We start from the raw sequence: 17,692 nt of genomic DNA on the forward strand, positions 1-17,692 counted from the left end.
GTAGAAACACTCCGGCGGCCCTTCGCGTCTTCCGCTCTTCAGCAGGGCCTGGTCGGCCCAACCGCGTCCATTGACAAAACTAATGGACCGGACCCCCTTCCGCTTCTGTCCGAAGTGCCACTCGTAGTATCCTTATACAGACCAACTCTTGGTCTGTAATCTGTGTCTATCACCAGAACACAGGGAGGATACTTGTGAGGCCTGTCTGGCATTTCGATCGAAAAAGACCCTACGCGATCGAAGAGCCAGAAGACTACAGATGGCATCGACACCGAGGGAACAACTCTACGTCGAAGAGGAGGAAAGAATTTCCATCCAGGAAACGGACTCCGATGATTCCGAAAGTGAGCGACCCGCGACAACGCAGAAAACAGTGAGTAAAACTGCCCCGTCCAAGACTCGACACAAAGCTTGTAAAGGCCAAGGTGATGCCACAGCCAGCAGGCCATGGCTTAACCCATCGAAAAGACGGTAACCAAACATCTGCACCGAAAAAGGCCAAAGAACTGACGAAGACATCCGACTCCGGTCGAGATTCAGGCTCCGAACGATCTCGGCACCGAGAGTTCGACTCACCCAAGGTGAGAAAAGTTACGTCGGAACTGAAAAAGACTTTCTCTGAAGATTCGGTCCCGAAAAAAGCTGCTTCGGAGCTGAAAAGAAGCTCTTACACTGAAAAGCAAGGACTTTCCGGCCAAATGCAAAAACACAGATTTGAGCAGGAGATGGGTATGGGGGAACCAGACCATACCCAAAGGAGGTTGCATATCCAGAAAGAGACCGGGAAAATACAAATTCTTCCTCCAATTAAAACCAAAAGAAAGCTGGCATTTCATGAGGCAGAAATGCAGCCGAAGGCAAAGGTGGCAAGAGATAAAACACCACTGTAGGAAGTTGGCTCTGTATGTGCTATTTCAAAGTAAGGAATAGCATGCACAGAGTCCAAGGGTTCCCCTTAGAGGTAAAATAGTGGTAAAAAGCGATAATACTAATGCTCTATTTTGTGGTAGTGTGGTCGAGCAGTAGGCTTATCCAAGGAGTAGTGTTAAGCATTTGTTGTACATACACATAGACAATAAATGAGGTACACACACTCAGAGACAAATCCAGCCAATAGGTTTTGTTATAGAAAAATATCTTTTCTTAGTTTATTTTAAGAACCACAGGTTCAAATTTAACATGTAATATCTTGTTTGAAAGGTATTGCAGGTAAGTACATTAGGAACTTTGAATCATTTCAATTGCATGTATACTTTTCAAGTTATTCACAAATAGCTACTTTAAAAGTGGACACTTGGTGCAATTTTCACAGTTCCTGGGGGAGGTAAGTTTTTGTTAGTTTTACCAGGTAAGTAAGACACTTACAGGGTTCAGTTCTTGGTCCAAGGTAGCCCACCGTTGGGGGTTCAGAGCAACCCCAAAGTCACCACACCAGCAGCTCAGGGCCGGTCAGGTGCAGAGTTCAAAGTGGTGCCCAAAACGCATAGGCTAGAATGGAGAGAAGGGGGTGCCCCGGTTCCGGTCTGCTTGCAGGTAAGTACCCGCGTCTTCGGAGGGCAGACCAGGGGGGTTTTGTAGGGCACCGGGGGGGACACAAGCCCACACAGAAATTTCACCCTCAGCAGCGCGGGGGCGGCCGGGTGCAGTGTAGAAACAAGCGTCGGGTTCGCAATGTTAGTCTATGAGAGATCAACGGATCTCTTCAGCGCTGCAGGCAGGCAAGGGGGGGCTTCCTCGGGGAAACCTCCACTTGGGAAAGGGAGAGGGACTCCTGGGGGTCACTTCTCCAGTGAAAGTCCGGTCCTTCAGGTCCTGGGGGCTGCGGGTGCAGGGTCTTTTCCAGGCGTCGGGACTTAGGTTTCAGAGAGTCGCGGTCAGGGGAAGCCTCGGGATTCCCTCTGCAGGCGGCGCTGTGGGGGCTCAGGGGGGACAGGTTTTGGTACTCACAGTATCAGAGTAGTCCTGGGGTCCCTCCTGAGGTGTTGGATCGCCACCAGCCGAGTCGGGGTCGCCGGGTGCAGTGTTGCAAGTCTCACGCTTCTTGCGGGGAGCTTGCAGGGTTCTTTCAAAGCTGCTGGAAACAAAGTTGCAGCCTTTCTTGGAGCAGGTCCGCTGTCCTCGGGAGTTTCTTGTCTTTTCGAAGCAGGGGCAGTCCTCAGAGGATGTCGAGGTCGCTGGTCCCTTTGGAAGGCGTCGCTGGAGCAGGATCTTTGGAAGGCAGGAGACAGGCCGGTGAGTTTCTGGAGCCAAGGCAGTTGTCGTCTTCTGGTCTTCTTCTGCAGGGGTTTTCAGCTAGGCAGTCCTTCTTCTTGTAGTTGCAGGAATCTAATTTTCTAGGGTTCAGGGTAGCCCTTAAATACTAAATTTAAGGGCGTGTTTAGGTCTGGGGGGTTAGTAGCCAATGGCTACTAGCCCTGAGGGTGGGTACACCCTCTTTGTGCCTCCTCCCAAGGGGAGGGGGTCACAATCCTAACCCTATTGGGGGAATCCTCCATCTGCAAGATGGAGGATTTCTAAAAGTCAGAGTCACTTCAGCTCAGGACACCTTAGGGGCTGTCTGGACTGGCCAGTGACTCCTCCTTGTTGCTTTCTTTGTTCCCTCCAGCCTTGCCGCCAAAAGTGGGGGCCGTGGCCAGAGGGGGCGGGCAACTCCACTAAGCTGGAGTGCCCTGCTGGGCTGTGACAAAGGGGTGAGCCTTTGAGGCTCACCGCCAGGTGTTACAGCTCCTGCCTGGGGGAGGTGTTAGCATCTCCACCCAGTGCAGGCTTTGTTACTGGCCTCAGAGTGACAAAGGCACTCTCCCCATGGGGCCAGCAACATGTCTCTAGTGTGGCAGGCTGCTGGAACTAGTCAGCCTACACAGACAGTCGGTTAAGTTTCAGGGGGCACCTCTAAGGTGCCCTCTGGGGTGTATTTTGCAATAAAATGTACACTGGCATCAGTGTGCATTTATTGTGCTGAGAAGTTTGATACCAAACTTCCCAGTTTTCAGTGTAGCCATTATGGTGCTGTGGAGTTCGTGTTTGACAGACTCCCAGACCATATACTCTTATGGCTACCCTGCACTTACAATGTCTAAGGTTTTGTTTAGACACTGTAGGGGTACCATGCTCATGCACTGGTACCCTCACCTATGGTATAGTGCACCCTGCCTTAGGGCTGTAAGGCCTGCTAGAGGGGTGTCTTACCTATACTGCATAGGCAGTGAGAGGCTGGCATGGCACCCTGAGGGGAGTGCCATGTCGACTTACTCGTTTTGTCCTCACTAGCACACACAAGCTGCAAGCAGTGTGTCTGTGCTGAGTGAGAGGTCTCCAGGGTGGCATAAGACATGCTGCAGCCCTTAGAGACCTTCCTTGGCATCAGGGCCCTTGGTACCAGAAGTACCAGTTACAAGGGACTTATCTGGATGCCAGGGTCTGCCAATTGTGGATACAAAAGTACAGGTTAGGGAAAGAACACTGGTGCTGGGGCCTGGTTAGCAGGCCTCAGCACACTTTCAATTGTAAACATAGCATCAGCAAAGGCAAAAAGTCAGGGGGCAACCATGCCAAGGAGGCATTTCCTTACAACCACCACCAAGGTTTTCGCCACAACCTCCTCCACTGCATTCACCACAGCTGTCCCCGGTAACAACACTCCCAATGCAGTCACCGACCCATACAGGGATGATACAGGATGATCCGGATGCATGGGACTTATGTGATGCTCCGGTATCAGACAACAGCCCAGATTGTTACCCAACAAGGCTGTCACCTCCAGAGGACAGTACTGCATATACGCAGGTACTATCAAGGGCAGCTACATTCCACAATGTAGCAATGCATTCAGAGCCAATAGAGGATGATTTCCTATTCAACACCTTGGTGTCCACCCACACTTCCTACCAGAGTCTGCCAATGCTCCCAGGCATGCTCAAGCACTCAAAACAGGTCTTCCAGGAGCCAGTGAAAGGAAGGGCTATCACACCTAGGGTGGAGAAAAAATACAAACCTCCCCCAACGGACCCTGTGTTTATAACACAGCAACTTACACCAGACTCTGTAGTTGTAGGAGCAGCAAGAAAGAGGTCAAACTCTCAATCATCCGGAGACGCTCCACCGCCTGACAAGGAGAGTATGAAGTTTGATGCAGCGGGCAAACGGGTGGCAGCACAGGCAACCAATCAATGGCGGATCGCAAACTCGCAAGCCCTACTGGCTCGCTACAACAGGGCACACTGGGACGAGATGCAACACATTATACAGCACTTGCCCAAAGAACACCAGAAACGTGCCCAACAGGTTGTTGAGGAAGGACAAGCAATATCCAACAACCAAATAAGGTCCGCATTAGACTCGGCAGACACAGCAGCACAAACAGTCAACACTGCGGTAACCATTCGCAGGCATGCATGGTTACGAAGCTCCGGATTCAAGCCAGAAATCCAACAAGCTGTGTTAAACATGCCTTTCAACCAGGAACAATTGTTTGGGCAGGAGGTGGAGACAGCAAATGAAAAATTAAAAAAGGACACAGACACGGCCAAAGCCATGGGCGTGCTCTACTCCCCACAAAGCAGAGGCACATTTAGAAAGCCGCAATTTAGAGGGGGGTTTCGTATGCAAACACCAGAACCTTCCTCCTCGCAAACCAGACCCACCTATCAGGGACAGTACCAGAGAGGAGGGTTTCGAGGCTCATATAGGGGTGGACCATTCCCAAGAGCAAGGGGAAAATTCCAAACCCCTAAAACAAGTCAAACCAAACAGTGACTTCAATGTCACAAAACCCCAACACTTAACACCAGTTGGGGGGGAGACTTACTGCATACTACAAAAACTGGACACACTTAACTACGGACGCATGGGTCCTAGCCATTATCCAACATGGTTATTGCATAGAATTCATAAATTTCCCACCAGATGTGCCCCCAAGAGCACACAATATGTCCAAACAACACTTATACCTGTTACAACTGGAAGTCCAAGCATTGTTACAAAAACAAGCAATAGAGTTAGTACCCAACCATCAAAAAGGAACAGGCGTCTACTCACTATATTTCCTAATTCCAAAGAAAGACAAAATGTTAAGACCCATATTAGATTTCAGAACACTGAATCTCTTCAAATCTGATCACTTCCACATGGTAACACTTCAAGACGTGGTTCCCTTACTCAAAAAAGAGGACTACATGTCAACATTAGATCTCAAGGATGCCTACTTTCACATACCCATACATCCTTCCCACAGAAAATACTTAAGGTTTGTAATACACGGCGTACACTATCAATTCAAAGTGTTACCGTTCGGGATAACAACATTCACAAAATGCCTTGCAGTAGTAGCCGCTCACATAAGGAGACAGCACATGCATGTATTCCCGTACTTAGACGACTGGCTAATAAAAACCATCACTCAACAGCAGTGTCTTCTTCACACACAATACGTTATAGAAACTCTACACAAACTAGGGTTTTCTATAAATTACCAAAAATCGCATCTGCAGCCATCCCAAATACAACAATACTTGGGAGCAACACTCAACACACAAAAAGCGATTGCCACTTCAAGTCCACAAAGGGTACAAGCGTTCCAAAATATAACATTAAACATACAGCCAAACCAACACTGCCAAGTGAGGTTTGTAATGAAACTTCCAGGCATGATGTCTTCATGCATAGCCATTGTCCCAAACGCAAGATTACACATGCGGCCCTTACAACAGTGCCTAGAAAAACAAAGGACACAAGCACAAGGTCAACTCCAAGATCTAGTGTTGGTAGACCGCCAGACACACTTCTCGCTTCAATGGTGGAACCCTATAAATTTAAACAAAGGGCGGCCATTCCAGGACCCAGTGCCTCAAGACGTGATCACAACAGATGCTTCCATGATGGGGTGGGGAGCACACCTCAACCAGCACAGCATACAGGGACAATGGGACAATCAACAAAAACAACTGCACATAAATCATTTAGAACTGTTAGCAGTGTTTCTAGCATTAAAAGCATTTCAATCACTGATAGCCCACAAACACATTCTTGTCAAAACCGACAAAATGACGACAATGTATTACCTCAACAAACAAGGAGGGACACACTCGTCACAACTGTGTCTCTTAGCACAGAAATTTGGCATTGGGCAATTCACAATCGCATTCGCCTAATAGCACAATACATCCCAGGCATTCAGAACCAGTTGGCCGACAATCTCAGTCGAGATCACCAGCAAACACACAAATGGGAAATTCATCCCCAGATCCTACAGGATTACTTCCTACACTGGGTGTAGGAAGTTGGCTCTGTATGTACTATTTCAAAGTAAGAAATAGTATTCACAGAGTGCAACTTTGAACCCTGTAGGTGGTTTACTTACCTGCAAAACTAACAAACACTTACCTCCCCCAGGAACTGTTGAAAATTGCACTAAGTGTCCAGTTTTAAAATAGCTTACTGCCATTTGTGTGAAAGCTGTATATGCTATTTCGCTAATTCAAAGTTCCTAAAGTTCCTAAGTGAAATACCTTTCATTTAAAGTATTGTTTGTAAATCTTGAACCTGTGGTTCTTAAAATAAACTAAGAAAATATATTTTTCTATATAAAAACCTATTGGCCTGTGTAAGGAAATGCCTCCTTGGCATGGTTACCCCCTGACTTTTTGCCTTTGCTGATGCTATGTTTTGAATTGAAAGTGTGCTGAGGCCTGCTGACCAGGCCCCAGCACCAGTGTTCTTTCCCTAACCTGTACCTTTGTATCCACAGTTGGCACACCCTGGCATCCAGATAAGTCCCTTGTAAGTGGTACCCCTGGTACCAAGGGCCCTGATGCCAAGGAAGGTCTCTAAGGGCTGCAGCATGTCTTATGCCACCCTGGAGACCCCTCACTCAGCACAGACACACTGCTTACCAGCTTGTGTGTGCTGGTGAGAACAAAACGAGTAAGTCGACATGGCACTCCCCTCAGGGTGCCATGCCAGCCTCTCACTGCCTATGCAGGTATAGATAAGTCACCCCTCTAGTAGGCCTTACAGCCCTAAGGCAGGGTGCACTATACCATAGGTGAGGGCACCAGTGCATGAGCACTGTGCCCCTACAGTGTCTAAGCAATACCTTAGACATTGTAAGTGCAGGGTAGCCATAAGAGTATATGGTCTGGGAGTCTGTTTTACACGAACTCCACAGCACCATAATGGCTACACTGAAAACTGGGAAGTTTGGTATCAAACTTCTCAGCACAATAAATGCACACTGATGCCAGTGTACATTTTATTGTAAAATACACCGCAGAGGTGCCCCCTGAAACCTTAACCGACTATCTGTGTAGGCTGACTGGTTCCAGCAGCCTGCCACAACCGAGACATGTTGCTGGCCCCATTGGGAGAGTGCCTTTGTCACTCTGAGGCCAGTAAAAAAGCCTGCACTGGGTGGAGATGCTAACACCTCCCCCAGGCAGGAGCTGTCACACCTGGCGGTGAGCCTCAAAGGCTCACCCCTTTGTGCCAGCACTGCAGGACACTCCAGCTAGTGGAGTTGCCCGCCCCCTCCGGCCACTTTTGGCGGCAAGTCTGGAGAAAATAATGAGAATAACAAGGAGGAGTCACTGGCCAGTCAGGACAGCCCCTAAGGTGTCCTGAGCTGAAGTGACTCTAACTTTTAGAAATCCTCCATCTTGCAGAGGATTCCCCAATAGGATTAGGGATGTGGCCCCCTCCCCTTGGGAGGAGGCACAAAGAGGGTGTACCCACCCTCAGGGCTAGTAGCCATTGGCTACTAACCCCCCAGACCTAAACACGCCCTTAAATTTAGTATTTAAGGGCTCCCCTGAACCTAAAACATTAGATTCCTGAAACTACAAGAAGAAGAAGAAGACTGCTGAGCTGAAAAACCCCTGCAGAGGAAGAACAGAAGACACCAACTGCTTTGGCCCCAGACTTACCGGCCTGTCTCCTGCCTTCCAAAGAAACCTGCTCCAACAACGCTTTCCAAGGGACCAGCGACCTCTGAAACCTCTGAGAACTGCCCTGCTTCGAGAAAGACAAGAAACTCCTGAGGACAGCGGCCCTGCTCCAAAAGAACTGCAACTTTGTTTCAAGTAGCAGATTTAAAGACCCCTGCAACTCCCCGAAAGAAGCGTGAGACTTGCAACACTGCACCCGGCGACCCCGACTCGACTGGTGGAGAACCAACACCTCAGGGAGGACCCTCCGGCGACTCCAAGACTGTGAGTAACCAAAGTTGTCCCCCCTGAGCCCCCACAGCGACGCCTGCAGAGGGATTCCCGAGGCTCCCCCTGACCGCGACTACCTGAACTCCATTTCCCGATGGCTGGAAAAGACCCTGCACACGCAGCCCCCAGCACCTAAAGAAACGGAACTCCTGTGCAGGAGTGACCCCCAGGAGGCCCTCTCCCTTGCCCAGGTGGTGGCTACCCCGAGGAGCGCCCCCCTTGCCTGCCTGCAACGCTGAAGAGATCCCTTGATCTCTCATTGAAAACCCGACGCGTGTTTGCACACTGCACCCGGCCGCCCCCGTGCTGCTGAGGGTGTACTTTTTGTGCTGACTTGTGTCCCCCCCGGTGCCCTACAAAACCCCCCTGGTCTGCCCTCCGAAGACGCGGGTACTTACCTGCTGGCAGACTGGAACCGGGGCACCCCCTTCTCTCCATTATAGCCTATGTGTTTTGGGCACCTCTTTGACCTTTGCACCTGACCGGCCCTGAGCTGCTGGTGTGATAACTTTGGGGTTGCTCTGAACCCCCAACGGTGGGCTACCTTGGACCAAAAACTGAAACCTGTAAGTGACTTACTTACCTGTTAAAACTAACATTACTTTACCTCCCCCAGGAACTGTGAAAATTGCACTAAGTGTCCACTTTTAAAACAGCTGTTTTATGTAGAAAGTATACATGCTAATGAAATGATTCAAAGTTCCTAAAGTACTTACTTGCAATACCTTTCAAATGAGATATTACATGTAGAATTTGAACCTGTGGTTCTTAAAATAAACTAAGAAAATATATTTTTCTATAACAAAACCTATTGGCTGGATTTGTCTCTGAGTGTGTGTTCCTCATTTATTGCCTGTGTGTATGTACAACAAATGCTTAACACTACTCCTTTGATAAGCCTACTGCTCGACCACACTACCACAAAATAGAGCATTAGTATTATCTCTTTTTGCCACTATCTTACCTCTAAGGGGCCCTTGGACTCTGTGCATGCTATTTCTTACTTTTGAAATAGTGCATACAGAGCCAACTTCCTACACATACCTACTCCTTTGCATGGGCACATTTAGTATATTCACAACTTCTACCTCACCCTCTTTGGGGAAAACAATCTAAGATGGAGTCGACGCCCATGCGCAATGGAGCCGAAAGGGAGGAGTCCCTCAGTCTCGTGACTCGAAAAGACTTCTTCGAAGAAAAACAACTTGTAACACTCCGAGCCCAACACTAGATGGCAGGATAATGCACAGCATGTGAATCTGCAGCGTCTCATGCCACGAACAGATGTACACTGGGTAAGTGACATTTTATATAATATATATATATGTATGTGTGTATATATATGTATGTGTGTGTGTGTGTGTGTGTATATATATATATATATATATTTGTTCTTTTCCTAAAGTTGGTCTTGAGTTGATTCTTGAGTGTGTGTGCCATTCATTGACTGTGTGTTCAACGAAGAAGTGCAACTGTGGAGTCCAAGCGATGCAGGAAGATCCTAGGATTAGTCCACGAGCTGTCCCACGCCGGTCGTCGAGTTGCAGAGAGGGGTCAGTGGGACCACCAATTAGCCGTGGCAAACGCATTTGCAGGATTTGTGAGGATCAGCAAGGTACAAGTGACCCAACCTTGGTAGGAAGGTCAGGGCCAGCACGCAGGAGAGCCAGCAGGAATCGATGGAGCCACCACCAGGACCGTCTGGCAGCAGGCACAGAGAGGCCTCAACAGCAAAACAAAGAGGGTTGCCCATGTCGCAGGAGTTGCAGCGAGGATGTCATTCTTGGAGCTGGAGGCTGCAGCTTTTTCGAGCTAGGATGTCTTCGGACTGAAGAGCCAACAAGCCTTGGAAATGTCAAACAGACGCGGTGCACAGGGCTTCCAGCCAAGAAACTCCAGCGAGAGACCACAGACTTACCAGTTGCAGGGAAGATAGGTCAGACCTCTGGTGAGCCACAGAACCACCACCTGTGTTGTAGACTCCTTCACTCCAAGGGAGATTCCTTCTTACTTTCCTAAGTGCAGGCAGAGTACCAGTGACTCTGGAGGATGCACAGCCATGGGGAATTCAGAAGTTTTTGCAGAACTTAGAAACAAATTTTCAGTAAGAGCGCTCATACTGGTTACAGTCTTGCTTTTGGTTTCAGTGAAGAACAGGAGCGGTTCCGGTGTCCAAGTTGCAGAAGTGTCTTGCAGAGGAGACTTGCAGACAGTTCCTGAAGTCTTGCAGACAAGTCTAGGGTCCCTTCTTCAGGGGAGACCCTTATGTAACCCAGGAAGGGGTTACTGCAGTTACCCACCTATCTATTCAGGGACATCATCCAGCTGGACTGACCAGTCAGATACTTCCAGGGGCCTCTGCTCATATTATTTCCAAGATGACAGAATCAAGTGGCCACCTGTCAGAGCTCTGTGCACATCCCTAGGGGAGGAGCTGGACAGGGGGGTGGTCACTCCCCTGACCTTTGTGTGGTTTCGTTCCAGAGCGGGAAGCAGGGGTTTCTGCACTGGTGCAAACTGATTTATGCATGGAGGGCACCAAATGTGGCACTCGGAGGCATCCCCACCCCAGCAACACCTATTTCTAAATCCTTTGTTCTGCTTTCCCCTTATCATGCAGCTAACACTAGAATCAGTGTAGTGCATGATTCCGTCATGTTTGATACCACACATGCATCTGTTTGGCGAAGCCATTATGTAGTTGGACAACTCGCGTTGACCAGTGCCCACTAAATACCTTAAAATGGCTTCACTGCATTGGGGGCACCTCCACTCATGCAGGGGTGCCCTCACACTTCGAGCCATGCACCCTGTCCTTAGGCTGAAGGGCCTACCTTAGGGGTGACTTACAGGGTCAGAGTGTAATGACCATGATTTAGGCAACCATGGGTGGCACAATACATGCTGCGTCCCCTGGGGGACCCCTGGTGTACCAACGGCCCTGGCTACCAAAGTAAAATATACTAGGGACTTATATGGGTGCACCAGTATGCCAATTGGCGGGTGTAAATGTTACAATACAACAAAATTTTGGTTTTTGTCTGCCTTTCCTGTAAATGTATAGCTTTTTGGTGATAACCGTTAGGTAAAGTTTTCCATGGTTACGTCTGCCTTATTTAAGAGAAGTTTAAATTTTGTTACCAGTTAGGCACATGCTATTAAGAATGTGTAACTACTCATGAACATATGTGTGCCTTTCACTCATTTTACATATCCACTCTTATGACAAACTCCCTTTTCTGACACTAACCCAAAACCTAACCTTTATGAGAACTTAATCTGTGATCTTAAAGAATTTGCAAATATAGAAGACACTCAGAAAATCTTTTTCAGCTGTGATGTGAAAATGTGAAGTCATGTCCAAAGAAAAGGGTGTGAAAAGCTGCCTATAAGATCTGATATTAATGAATTTTGAAAGAATTAAATATTTTTAATAGGTGCTTGCATATCTTAGTTTATAGTTAACCATTCAGTAATGTTTTTTTTAATTTAAAATCTTTTATTCCATCATACTGACACATGCTAGTTTGTTGATTTATGAAAAAAAAAGTTTGACTTTTTGTCGTTATTAATTTTGTGTATTGTGCTTCAGATCATTTATTACATTTGATATTCTCTTTTTCAGAAATCAGATCCTGCCCAGGAGTCCCAGGTAAGAACGGGTTTTTGTAGGATTATATGATGAAGGTATCTGTGGTGTTCGTCTTGGATTTTTCTGAACCACATATAGATTTAGAGGATGAGACTTCCGATTGGCAAAATTAACTTGCCCTAGCCTAGAAATATCCACCTCACCCCTACCAATAAGACCCCTGTAAGGTTTAGATTGTGAATTCTTTACCTTCTACTGTTTCATTTATCAAACAAATGATTTTTATTTTGTTGGGCCCCCTTGATGTGTTACCAAGAAAATCTACTGCAAATTCAGTTTGTTGTCCACAATAACAGCATAATTTGGAAAGTCAAGTAGTTAGAATTTCTCCAAACCACTGTCTTCTTTCACTTCACAGGCCCAGTCCTGCTGTCGCGTGGGTATTGCGTCTCTTAATACCTTAGCTGGTTACATTGACTGGGTGTCGATGAACCACATCACAGATGGGAACTGCAAACTCCTGGAGATGCTTTGCCTCCTTCTAAATGATTCCGAACTGCAGATAGAGGCAGCAGAATGTCTCCTCATCGCCGTCAACAGAAAGGTGAGTTGGACGGTCTCTTCTATCACGTGTTGTGTGTTTGTCTTCATTCCAGAATGTCTGACCATCATCCGTGAAGAGCTCTTACTACTGCTCACCCCTTCAGTCTTGGTGTTGCATCCGTCACATACCCAAGCAATATGTTGCCTGCCCTTTACTTTAACTTGTTTCTTTTCATTGAACATTTTTTATTTCACCCTTTTTTCTCTGACTCTGCCTTGAGGTGGCCAGTGTGTGGCATCTACGTTGGATTGCTGACTCCGCATTAATGGCAAGCGCATGGTTCCAGCTGGCGCGCCTGAGGCTTGCCATTCTGAGACAGGATCTGCGGGCAGTCAGCCATTCTTCCTTAATTCAACATGTAACATATGAAGGTGAAGATTTAAGCACGGTCAGCGCCTCCCTTTCATATTTTGTAGGTTGATTTGTGGATTCAATGGACAGCAAAACTGCCCTCGCTACTGGCAGGCCAGATGTTAAAAATATACATCCCATGGGTGCTTGGATATTAAACCATCTACAACTGTTCGACCTCACTGAAACATGGATTTCTGTTGAGTGATTGGCGTTAATTTAGGAAATGATGCCCATCCGTTTTTAAGTAGCTTTGTTGCAGTTATGTTCCATGGATCTTTGCAGTCACCAGTAGACCATGTGGGCAATATCTGGAATCAGAAACTAGTCCCAGAAGCCAGTGCAGCACGCCAAATGTGTTGCCTTCCGTTTTCCAGAGCTTAGATTATTTTGGTGACCTGAAAATTGTGTGACAATGTGTTTTCACTAATTTGAATTTTGCAGATGATTTTTAATACTTGTCCTGTGTCTTGAGATAATATACAGCCCTGTGTACAGTTTCGCTCACAGGAAGATTGCTCCCATCACGTGATGGAGCACACCCAGAACTTGTGATTTTTTTTAAAAAAAATTTTTTTTTGCACCCGTATCCATTGTGAAAATATCAAACGGAAAGTGTCAGACTCCTGATCCAATCATTTCATTTTTCCATTTGAAATTTATATTTATAAAAGAGTCTATGTCCACAGCATGTAAATTCGCCTCACGTAGGTAGAAATTTGACAAAGCTGGAGGAGAACCTGAGTTAAAACAGAAAATGACCATTTTCAACGTGTGTAAACTATGTGGACTCCTGAGAAAAGTTCACACACTGCTGCCTGCTGCTGTTGAGGGTGGTCCTTACCAAACCATTTTAATGAGTCAAAACGGGCAAATGGAACCCTCTAGAACTTACGGTTGAAGAACACTTTTAAGAAGCACAACTATAAAATGGAGGAAAGATTATTCTCAATGGGATCAGTTAAGTTTCCTAAAGCAAATGAGGAAATAAAACTAATTGATAAGAGCAGCAAAAAAGCATATTCTGAAAAAGCCAGCTGTACATATTCAGCAGTCTTTCTGATCCCAGAATTTAGTCACTCCTCATATCATGCTTTAAGGCTTCACAGAATTTCTACTTCTTCAACACATTTGACTATCGAGTACTGCTGCTGCTTCTGTCTGATGATTTGATCTTCAGAGAATTGGTTACTTCGATTGAGTTGTTACTCAAGGTCAGAACTGATCAAGTTTACCTTGAGATGTATACTTTGAAGCCCACATTGTTTGCTGGGGAATAGTAAAAGGGCCATTTATTTTCTTCTGGATTTTCCCTCCTCACTTGTAATTTTCCCATCCTACAAGTTTAATGGTATGTTTTTTTATGTATGCACACAATACGTGGGAGCTCTTGAATTTGCAAGAGGGCAACCCTGAGATATCAACACATCTTTCTTATGCCCAAGGCTATTTAGGAATGATGGAGCAAAAAACATCCTTAGGTTAAACCTGTCGAAGTCTGAGATATTAACATCTCTTCATCCTGATATATGCAACAATATCCTCATCTATTCATCTCAATACATGCAATACTACCCTTTCAACTGTATTTCTTGGTGGTGAAGAACCTTGGTTCATTGATTGGCCCAGAACCGATTGCTGTCACTTAAGAAATCTCAGAATCGTCAGTGTTTCTTCCATATCACCTGGGTGACCCCTACCTGCATAAAAAAGAAAACTGATAAATTGAAAAAAGATATCCAATATTTTATGGGGGAGAGGTGTACCCCTACTTTTCAGAAAATGATTACCATCAAGGACAATACAATGAAGAAGAAAATTCCGGGCAAGGCTGAAAAACTAAAAAGTCAATTTTTTCATACACATCAGATTCAGAAAAAGAAGGGAGCTTGCATCAGTTTGATGAAACTGGTAGGATATTACTGTTAGAATCCAATTTAGAAAGAGGTTCACATTTTTTAGCCAGATGCGGAGGACGGAGGGGTCTGAGGAAACCACGATACAGGGGTAGTTTTCACCCCAACGAAAATCATCAGAATCTAGAAACCAGGAATGCATAGCATGGGAGGCAGTAAAACAGGTCCCTATCTTTAATCTGTCCACCACTACACATAATACATCCACCAATTCTCTCCTCACGAAAGGTCTCATTTGTGCCAAATATTAATGTAAATAGGTTTGAATTATTCCAGGACATGTTCTCCTTTTTCCAGAAAATTTAGCTTAAAAAATATTTTGCAACATCTGATCCATTGGAAGGCAGACAACTTAATCAATCTGGTTTATGCCCACCATTCATTTTTACTCCCTGTTTAGAACAACTGAGTCCTGAAGTGGAGATTTTTGAGAAAGTGGTTATAAAACGCTTTCCTCGTTCCCCCCAACCCAATATAGATCGAGGAGAACAGCTCTCTCCAGGTTTTGACTAAGAACAAGTCTTTTATAGTGAAAAGTAGTGACCAAGGGGGTGGTATTGGCTTATGGACACCGAACAGTACATAACAAAAATTATTGTTGCAGTAAAATTGAGATAAACCCTACTAGGAGAATAGCCACACAGATCGGGCATCTCATGATTCAGGCTTTGCAAAACTGTCAAAATATGTGAAAAAGAACATGGTTTCCTTAATGTTGCTAACCCTAAAATGGCTAGTATATATGGAGTACCGAAATACATAAGAATACACATGATCCCCCGTACAGACCAATTGTGACTACTATATGCTCAGTTACGGAACCCCTCTCAAAATATATGGGCTGTGTCACTTTGGACACTGAAGGTTTGTTCAGAAATACCCTCAAAAGGAGGCCCTAGAATCAGTGGAATGGTTTATGAAGAACTCCCGAGACATTCATTATGGAATGTCTCCAAATAGTACTTGAGGAAAACATCCTTCAGTTTGGAGGACAAGTGTACAAACAAACGATTGTTGTAAATATGGACGCTTCTTGTGCACAGTGTAGCCAATATCTACATGGCATTTTTTTAAAAAAGAAATACATTCACAACGAAGTAGCCCCATTTTTCTAGTCTTTGACCAAGTGGTCACGTTACATAGATGACAACTTTTTTTTATTTGGTTAGAAACACCTAAAGATGCGAATTAATTCCTGTTATGGCTTAATTTGTGTACTCAAAATCTGAAATTTACAGCACACGTGAACCAACACCAGGTGCAATTCTTCGACGTAGTAATCTGCCGTAGCAGTGGTCAACTAGAAGTGGGTCTCCATATTAAACCTGCTGCCAGGAACACACTGCTGCGTTTTAGTAGTGTCCACCCCTGTAATCAGAAACAAAGCATTCCGTTTGGTCAGTTCTTAAGATTAGGAAGGAACTGTATGTACTTGCAATCTTAATTTGAAGCTCGGGATGCCCCAAAAGACTGGTACGCGAATCTCTTAAGCGAGCCAGATTTTACCACAGAGACCACTTACTCAGTAACCACGTACAGCGGAGTAAGCCCAAACTAGTATGTATTGCAAGGTACTTGGGGCCAGATGTAGCAAAGGTTTTTACCCATTCTATATCTATGGGAAAAAGTGTTCGTACATGTGGCCCTTGGTCCTTAACGAAAAGGTCCGCCAGATTGTGAACTCAAAATAGCACATACGGAACAGCAATACAGAACAACATCTCAAGCTCCAGAAACCTATGCTTGCACATAAGCAGAAGAGAAACCTTAGATTGTGTTGTGCGATCTCGCTTGGAGAAACCTGGGTCATTTGTGCAAAAACACAGTTAATAGCAGTGATCCAGTTTCCAATGTACATCATGCAAGGCTTGTCCAATGCCACTGAGACAGGTGTTATTTTTAACAAATCTACATCTCAAGAGCTTCCCAAATTGTAAGACCAAAAATATTATCTATCTCTTGATCTGTCCATGCAATTTAGGTTATGTAGGCGAGACTGAGGCTTTTGCCACCTGTTTCGCTGAACATAAATCTCCCATAAGGACAGCCAAAGCACAAGCACCATCAGCCAAACACTGCATGGATAAGATGCATGGCTCAGAAGCTGTTCAGTGGCTTATTTTGGGAAAAATCGAGGTCTGGAAAGGAGAAGTTATCACTGTAGGAAGGAAAAGAAGAGGTCTTTTGGATTTTTACCCTCAGTACTTCCTTACAAGGCCTAAATAGTGAAACACCACAGGAAAGTTCGGGTATTTAAATGCTTAAACATTGGATAGAATAGTTGAAAACATAGGTTCAATGGCATCTGTCGCTGTAGATACACATGTTCTGCATAGCTCGCCATCTGGTGTTGGGTCGGAGTGTTACAAGTTGTTTTTCTTCGAAGAAGTCTTTCGAGTCACGGGACCGAGTGACTCCTCCTTCTGTCTCCATTGCGCATGGGCGTCGACTCCATCTTCGATTGTTTTCTTTCCGCCATCGGGTTCGGACGTGTTCCTGTTGCTCCGAGTTTCGGAACGGAAAGTTAGTAAATATCGGAAGATTTTCGTCGGTATTGTTGCGTTCGGGATCGGCGTAGTTAGATTCAACACCGCATCGAAGATCGACGCGCTCCGGTGCCCTTCGGGGTAGTTTTCGATCCCCGTCGGGGCCTGGTCGGCCCGACCGCGTGTCGAACAACGCCGATGGAACGGACCCCGTTCCGTTTTTGTCCCAAATGCCACAACAAATACCCGTATACAGACCAACATTTGGTCTGTAACCTGTGCCTGTCACCTGAGCACAGTGAGGAGACTTGCGAGGCCTGTCGCGCGTTCCGGTCCCGAAAGACACTCCGTGACCGTTGAGCCAGGAGACTTCAGATGGCGTCCACGCCGACAGCGCACCGAGAGTTCGAGGAACAAGAGGAAGAAGAAACCTTTTCGATCCACGAATCGGACTCCGAGGAATTCGACGATCAAAGAGCCGTGAGTAAGACGTCGAAAACAACACATAAGAAAAGTGACAAGGCCCAGGGGAC

At 46.0% G+C, this 17,692-nt stretch overlaps 1 protein-coding gene across 1 annotated transcript in view; it reads left to right on the forward strand.

The window, feature by feature from the left end:
• Positions 1–17,692, forward strand: part of XPO5 (exportin 5) — a 579,115-nt gene that overhangs the window by 90,047 nt on the left and 471,376 nt on the right. The window contains exons 6-7 of the mRNA XM_069236247.1: positions 11,836–11,862; positions 12,221–12,406. Of these exons, the coding sequence (XP_069092348.1) occupies positions 11,836–11,862; positions 12,221–12,406 (213 nt within the window). The remainder of the gene's footprint in view (positions 1–11,835; positions 11,863–12,220; positions 12,407–17,692) is intronic.

The sequence above is a fragment of the Pleurodeles waltl genome, chromosome 5 (genome assembly GCF_031143425.1).
Source record: "Pleurodeles waltl isolate 20211129_DDA chromosome 5, aPleWal1.hap1.20221129, whole genome shotgun sequence".
Classification (NCBI taxonomy): Eukaryota; Metazoa; Chordata; class Amphibia; order Caudata; family Salamandridae; genus Pleurodeles; species Pleurodeles waltl.